This window comes from Aspergillus aculeatinus (genome assembly GCF_003184765.1).
Source record: "Aspergillus aculeatinus CBS 121060 unplaced genomic scaffold BO66scaffold_48, whole genome shotgun sequence".
Classification (NCBI taxonomy): domain Eukaryota; kingdom Fungi; phylum Ascomycota; class Eurotiomycetes; order Eurotiales; family Aspergillaceae; genus Aspergillus; species Aspergillus aculeatinus.
Window position 1 is genome coordinate 119,861 of NW_020291517.1, and position 7,693 is coordinate 127,553.

Here is a 7,693-nt window from a genome sequence, read left to right on the forward strand (position 1 = left end):
TGCAGGCACAGATTATTTATTTATTAATATCGTTCCGGTTGATATAGGGCTGGCAAAGACATCGCAGCCCGGCAAAACAAGACCATTGGCCAACATGGCCAGGATCTGTAGGAGCCAATAATTCAGTCAGTTAATGAGGGCGCGCGTTAATAACTTAAAAAGAGTGAGAGAAGACAAGACAAAAATAAGTCAGAAGAAAAGCCATGGCACGATGACGGCGGCGGAGAGCGAAAGGCCCCAGTTCCCCAAAAACGTCAAGGCTCCGGCACTATTGGATTTTTGACAGGGCAGCACAATATCGTGGGAGGAGCTTTGGGCTCTTTTCCCTCGGTTAGTCCGAACTTGGAATCGAAATAGTTCCCTCGCTAGTCTCCCCCATAATCCAGGGGAGAAGAGACATTTGTGGGCTTGGCGCCGATACTAATTCTATATCGGAATCGGAATATTGGGGGTTGATATGGGATAGTTGAGCTTGGATGTGGTGGTGGTGGTGATGGATGGACTCGGGAAAGGGGGAAGTTATCATGGATCCCATAGTATGGATCGTCTTGATGGAGATGATAGAGGATAGACTATAGACTAGTAAGTGGTCTTTCCCAGGGGAGGATAACGGTGATATTGCCCCAGTGGGAATATCCTCAGTGCTTCGATTGCATGTTGTGTGCGATGATAGATCAGATGGAGGATAGATGGAGATAACTTATAAGTGTTCCCTCCCAAGTCAGTGTGGTCCAGACCGCGGAAGATCACGTGCGGCGATCCACGCATCGAAGCGCCTCTTTTTCCCTTTCGGCGGTTCGTTCGCTACTCCGCGCCCAACCAGCTGCCTCGCTGCTTGCTGCTTGCTGCTGCTGCTGCACTTTCAACTGACCTGCTTCTTCCTCCTCCTCTTCTGCTTCCTTTTTATTATTTCTTCAATACAATAGAGAGATTTCTCTTCCCCCTCTCTACCATCCTCGTTTTCTTCTACCTTCATTACCTCCACCGTGGCCGTCATCACATTTCCGATCTCCTCCTCATCCTTCCCTCTTCCCCCCCCCCAGCTTCCCCGCTCTGGCTGCATGCCTGTGATTATTAGCCTTGTTGGCCTCAGGAACTCCACTCCACTCCTCGCAATCACAGCCATCATCCACCACTCGCCGGATCCCTCTTTCGCCTTGAAGGTTTGACTTTGACTGTCGTCAACGGCTGTCTCCTGTCTATCCCCCACATCTCATCCCAGCCATCTCCAACCACCCCCGCCGTATCTGACACGAGCCGCTTTCCGACCCGGAACCTCGAATCCTGAAACTCATCACCGGCGCTATTGAGAGTTCCTCCATTGTTCGCCCAGAATCCATCCAAGACAGTCTGATACCTTTCGATCGTGCTCCCTCCATCCTAACTTCGCTCGTGCTACACCCGGCGCCGTCTCATTCACCCCCCCAAACCGGTCCGACGTCCGTCCCCCCTTCGTGCTGGGCGTCGTTGCCGGTCATTGATCCTCATCCACCATGTCTCTCCACACCTCCTACCACGCCGACTCCGACGCAGACGACGAGTACGAACGCAGTGTCATCACATCCCCTCACCTAGCCACTGACTCGGAAGCCTCCCCCTCCGAGTCCGAGTTTCCCTCCGCCGAACATACCCCGACCACCCTGGCCAATTTCGACGATAACCCTCGCTCGCCTAAGACAATCATTACAGAATGGACGGCCGAAGAGTGCGCACATTTCGTTGCCGCTTTGGGTCTGCGTCAGTACTGCGCGGCTTTTCTAGGTGTGTCTCTTCGATGATATTCCTCGGCGCGGCCAAGGTTCTTCATCCGTGCTGACTCTTGGGTTCTACAGAGAACGAAATCGTTGGCGAAGCGCTTATCGCACTCAAACATGACGAATTGAAAGAGATGGGTATCGCTAGTGTGGGGCACCGCTTGACCATCCTCAAGAGTGTGTACGAGACCAAGGTCAAGCAAGACATTCCGCTGGACGCCGATCATTACATTCCACTCTGTACGTGTATCCCTCGACTGGCTACTGGAATAGTCCGCTGACGTTCGATTGCATAGCTGCCGACCAAAGTATGAACGAAGGTGCCACTCAAGACGATGTCGCTCGTTTGATTCAGTCCATCCGATTGCGAGACGAACGCATAGTCACCGTGGAGGCAGAGTTGCGGCGCATGGCAGACGACTATCGTCGGTTGCGAGAGGAACTCCTACCCGTCTTCAAGATGGCCAAGGATCGATCGCAACCGCTGCCACCCCCATCGGCGGTCCCCGCACCTGGCACAGAAACATATCACGAGCCCCCGAATCTGACTTCGCCCTCTGGAATCACGCTCCTGGATCGCTCGGGGTCGATTCTCTCGAGGACATTCTCCAAGAGAGGACACACCGGCGGGACTACCCCCAAAACCAGCTCACCCACTTATATCCCACCTTCCATCCACGAAGGACGCATGTATGGGGACGGCGGTGGCTTGGATCCGTCCACGGCAAACTCATCCCACATGGCTATGATGAACGGAAAGGCCCAGTTATCGCCAGGAATTCCGTCGCCGACCTCTCCAGGCAACCTCCACACGCAGACTCTGGCCTCACGGGCCTACTCACAGCCTAGTTCGGCCAGCATCAACCACGCCTCTCACAACCACCACGACGACACGCCTCCGACCCAATCCCGCTCCGACCGATTAAATCCTACCCCAACGCAAGCCACGCGCCCTGACCTCCCGACACGGTCAGACTCTCGAGCAACTGGGGATCCTCCGAGCGTGGAGATCTTCAAGTCTTTCCGAGTATCGTTGGATGACCCCTGCCATAAAGTCCTCCCCGCCGCTTTGAAGAAGTACAACATCAACGCGGACTGGAAGCAATACGCACTGTATATTGTTTATGGTGACCAGGAACGATGTCTCGGGCTAGAGGAGAGACCGTTGATCTTGTTCAAGCAACTCCAGAACGAAGGACGGAAGCCGATGTTCATGCTGCGGAAACAAGTCCATCCACCGGAGAACAACATGTATCCCACCGGTAGCGGGTCAGCGCCGAATAGTGCTGGTTTTGAAGGGCGACAAGCTCAAATCAATCTACCTGGCGGAGTTTTGTGAGCCTTTCTCGATGATGAAAGTGTTCTGCTTTTCTTTCTTGAGATACCCCAGGCGCCTCTGGTGCCCCACTACCTTTCCACCCCCCTTTCCCTTTCATCCTTTTCCACCCCGCCTAGTCAGCTTCCACATACCTTGACATTCCTTCTTCTCACGAGTCCTTATCTCTTTGGCGTGCATACGTGTCTCACAATATGGCGTTGGGCTTGGCTTCAGGGTAACGCGGAACCGGAAAAGCAAAGCACATTGACACAGCGTGGTGATTTCAGGGTCCATTTCTATTCTCATTCTTGTTCATATACTTTACATCTATATTTACCCTAATCCGTGTCTCAATATGAGTATGTCCAAGCCTACTAGCACATATACAAATTTTATAGCTTGCTCGTATTCCGTGCTGCTAGAGTCTTGTCTGGACTCTACACCGAGTAAGTACTCCGTCTCGTTTCTGCTTCTGCTCCCGAAGCCGAGGTTCTCCCACGCATATACTGCAACCCACCCAACACCGGCAGAGCATCATGATCGCCTCCCCGCGGGAAGCCTACTACCCGCACCCAAAAACCAGATCAAGGGACAAGATCTTATGGTGATTCATATCCAGCACCAGCTGTTGCATCCCTCGCCCGTCGTGCCGTTCTCTCATCGTAAGGGAGAAACGTGACAATATGGTGCCCCACGCACGCATCAACGGCCTTTCGGGCACGCTCGTGGTCGCCGAGGACTTCTCCACGCAAAGTTTCTGCCTCGGTCGCAGACATCGGCGGATGTCCAATGTGTTCCATTACAGAACACACTAGCTCTGACGGTAAGCGCCGATCCAGCTGGGCTGCCTCTCTCGCGGCTGAGGCCCATCAGTCATGCTGTTGCGGAGGCACATTCCGTGTTGAGCAAATGCGGTAGGAAGCTTGACCAGGGTCAAATGCCCCGGCCGACTGGGGTCCACCAGGCCAAAGGGCTCTTGCTTGGTGCGATAAGTATTGGGCCAGGTCAGCAGTTGGTCCTCTCTGATCGGCGTCGTGCCGAAGCTATGCAGGGCGCGCGGGGGTCTCTTCTCGGTGTATGTAGGGCTCCCAGTATTCCACATCGAGAACCGTCGCGAGCGCCGGGGGCACCTCACACTCGTTGAGCTCACTGGCATGGACTTTGTCTTGGTGCTGAAACGCCACGCGAGCCGGGGTTACATTTTTGGCCTCCACAGTATAAAAGCTGGTGGCAACAATGCGGTCGTCGCGCAGTCCTTCACAGGGAAGCCATTGAAAGCGGTTCGACCAGCAGCTCTCCTGCCCACCGAGCGCGATCCTGCGATGTAAACCCGTATAAGGAGTTATCGGACGTTGTAGACCATCTGGGGGAGGAGGAGGAGGAGGAGGAGGAGGAGGAGGCGGCATGTCCCCGACTGAACCCCCCTCCGAGCTCCACAGATCGCCCAAGGCCACCTGCCCGCCGTGAACGAGAACCCTAGAGTGGCCATAGACGAGCGGATACAGGCATGGATCCACCAGGGGCCGATCTGGATGTTTCGACTGTGAGCGCAATCGGGCTACCTCGGCTCGGAACCCTTCTTTAAGCTCGTCTTTCCGGCCCGGGGACAGTCGGTTGACACCTCGGATCGACACACGACCGAGGAGCTGTCAAAAATCAACAGACGTCCTGTTCTCCGCCACTCCCCGGCCTTATCGCGCAGTTCGGCCAGGCACCAATCCTATGCGGCAGCACTGATGAGGAAGCCCTCGAGTCCTTCCGTGGCGTCCTGGTGCCAATGCGTGGGTGGGGGTTCGTCGGAGTCCAATATAGCCCGATCCCACTCGGGCTGCTCCGTAATGCGTTGCATGAGTCGCAGCATGGCCATCTCGCGTCTGGTCAGTCGAGGGGAGTGGCGATAGTCCACGAGCCCATGGGCGAAGCGGGCCTCTGGCGGGAGCTGGTTGTCCAAGGGGATGGAGCCAAATCCAGGCACCTGGAGCGGACCTTCGCCCGTATTGGCAAGCGTGGTCATTTTGGTCGATGGTCTCTGGCCCAAGGACTGAGTTCGTGGTGGTGGGTTTAAATAGTATATTAGTTGACTAACTTAATAGTCAACAAATTAGTCTGATTAAGCTCTTCTATCAATGGGTCTAATAGTAAGCCTTATCTTTTCCTTGTTCAGGTTTCAGCTCCGTGCCACTTTTCTCTTTGATGACTACTTACTAAGATTATATATATCCTTACCGGTGAATAGTAAGTAAGGTGATAGATGCTATTCAGACTATCAACGCACGCAGTCAAATCATGAGGTGGTTCAGAGGGAGTTCAGGAAAGAGGGGCAGCGAGAGGTAACTTAACCTCGGCAGCGAACATTTGGGATGGACCGAAGCGAAGCGTGCACGGAGTTCGGTAATCGAGTGCTTGATACATGTGCTAGGAAAAGGCGGTTCTAGGCATAGGCAGGCATGCCCCGCTATATGCGCGGTTTTGTTGATCGACAGTTCCAGCGCTTCAGGACTTAAAGCATCTTTGTTATGTAAAAATCTATATAGTGGGAGGAGGTTGGGGTGGGCGGCCGCGCAAATACTTCTTGTGCAGAACTATAAAGTGCCAGTGTTCATTATGGGCCCTGGATTGGAATTAGAGCGTCTCATGCGTCAACCCATCTAGACAAGCCTTCCATCCGGATGAGTTGCATGAGGCTGAGCAGGCCCTGCGCTGGATAGCTCTCAGCGCACCGGCCGAATGGCTTTCTGTTCCAACTACCTCAGCGCGACTGTGTCGGGACTAGTGATCTTTGGTGCTTGCAAGCATGTGTATGGGGGACTCTTCCATTTCGAACGTGACATGCTACCAATGTTGCGACACAGCAATGTGAATTATGAGGGTTTCCGTCAGTACATTTGATTATGGTTTGAGGTAGGTTAATTCGAGAGCCCTAAGAGGCGCGTACCGAATCCGGTGCCTAGAAATTGAGTGAAATGATGCAATGCTGCAAGCAAATGTTGGACATCGTTATAACCCCCTTTGATGATCGCTTATTCGCAATAGCTCTTTCACGAGAGCATTGTTTCGTGAGCCAAACGAAGCGTAGCAATTATCTTGTCGGTCTTCGCATCTCTCGCCACCATAGCAAGCAAAAACGCAAAAGCCAAATGGGGTATACTCTCCAGCGAAGGAGATGATATCGACGGTTCTGTTGACGCTGTTGCTGACCCAAAGATGCTCAGCCATGGTTAAATGTGCTTGTGAGTGCTTGTTTGCTGTTTCTAGATCCCGAAGGAACAGTCTCATACTTGGCGTCTTTCGAGTTTGGGGATACCAGAACTCGATTCTTCCGAGCTGCTCGGTCAGGACGGAGGTTTTGCTCTTCAGGGTAAAGGCGCGACTCAAGCATGAAAGCTCAGTTGCCGGAGAGGTTCAGTGGACATCAGTAAGTGATCGCGGATTGAGTGCATCAAGGATTCCTGCTGCTAGGTGTCTGAAGTAGAGAGACTATTTATCGAATAGAGAATAAGCTATAGTAAGATGGAAGATAGAGTTGAAAAGATGAATACAAGTGGGAGATGATGTTTCCAGGCATGTTGACAAGAGCAATTCGAGGAAGGGACGCAGTTTTTGACAAGATGAACAAATTGACCGAGCTATTGATAGAGGGACCCGTGCCTCTTCTTCTTCTCCTTCCTCTTCTTGTTTTTGTGCTTTCGGGGCTTACTTCCCTTTTCTGCTAAAGAGCAGTGCCTTTCTTAGGGGAAAAAGGGAGTGTTCACGCTCAATCACAACCGCGTGGGCTCAGTGATGTGTGTATTCTCGGTCTCCCGCCCAAGCTGATGCACTGTATGCATCCTTGGGAATTATAAATCCAGGTAGCTTGTGTCTCGGACACTCAACGCATTGAAACGAGCAAAAGACTATGCAGATGGATTCCTCCACTATGGTGCATGTGGGTCAAGCTACACCTCGCAAGAATTGGGGTCGCAAACGGTGGTTTAGCAACGCCTTGGCCACAACGAATTTGTCTGTAAAGCGGAAAGCTCGGCCGGAGTTGAGTATGTTATCTTTCTCATCTCTGAAGTGGTCAGCCCCAACAGGGTCTATTTGCTTCTTCTGGTCTTTATTCTTGTTATCCTTGGCTGGGGTACCATTGATTAAATCGTTGGAGATTTGCATTGTAGCCGCGTGGCGCTCTTCCGGGGTGAAGCCAGATTTGTCTCTTCGAATTTGGCTTCACTTTCTGCTTCCCGAACTGCATCCAAGGCCATGTTCAAGCTTCTGCCGCTAGCTTTAAGCCTCAGAGTTACTAGACAGAAATGCACGCGAGTCTCTATCTTCTCTTTGAGGGAGCAAGATGAGTAGTCAGCGATCGAGTCTTTTTGTTAGCTATGTCCAGAAGAATGGATTTTAGGATGACCATCCTGTTCAGTCCATCGGGAACATTTTGCAGTCCCAGAATGGAACTACATTGTGACGGTATTCAAGGATCTAGACGAGGATGATTGTTGTTGCATTGTTACTAACTACCTACCTAGTATGCTGGCTGCATACATTCCCCCGAAGGGCGGAGTGGTAAGCGGTGTACGATCTGCCGTTCCTTGTCACCTAACTACGATCTCTGTCACCGTGACAGTGCCCCCCCCCC

The 7,693-nt window shown here is 52.6% G+C and overlaps 2 protein-coding genes across 2 annotated transcripts; one reads left to right on the top strand and one right to left on the bottom strand.

Annotated features, from left to right (window-relative positions):
- Positions 1-1,477: 1,477 nt before the first annotated feature.
- On the top strand, positions 1,478-3,442 carry BO66DRAFT_380866 (adaptor protein STE50). Its single transcript, XM_025645926.1, has 3 exons — positions 1,478-1,761; positions 1,833-1,994; positions 2,051-3,442. Exons 1-3 carry the CDS (start codon positions 1,494-1,496, stop codon positions 3,091-3,093), a joined length of 1,473 nt encoding a protein of 490 aa, XP_025500511.1. The 5' UTR covers positions 1,478-1,493; the 3' UTR covers positions 3,094-3,442.
- A 673-nt stretch (positions 3,443-4,115) lies between these two features.
- Positions 4,116-5,086, bottom strand: BO66DRAFT_441814 (uncharacterized protein; the record flags this gene model as incomplete). The annotated part of the gene is made up of 2 exons (XM_025651362.1): positions 4,116-4,600; positions 4,807-5,086. The coding sequence occupies 2 exons, from the start codon at positions 5,084-5,086 to the stop codon at positions 4,116-4,118; spliced, it is 765 nt and encodes a 254-aa protein (XP_025500512.1).
- Between the last annotated feature and the right edge of the window lie 2,607 nt (positions 5,087-7,693).

What these genes read in the sequence shown, in the direction of transcription:
- BO66DRAFT_380866 (XM_025645926.1), top strand. Translation starts at nt 1,494, where the DNA reads ATGTCTCTCCACACCTCCTACCACGCCGACTCCGACGCAGACGACGAG. An exon ending in GTACTGCGCGGCTTTTCTAG is followed by an intron (nt 1,762 to 1,832) that starts GTGTGTCTCTTC and finishes TGGGTTCTACAG; the next exon opens with AGAACGAAATCGTTGGCGAA. An exon ending in CGATCATTACATTCCACTCT is followed by an intron (nt 1,995 to 2,050) that starts GTACGTGTATCC and finishes TCGATTGCATAG; the next exon opens with CTGCCGACCAAAGTATGAAC.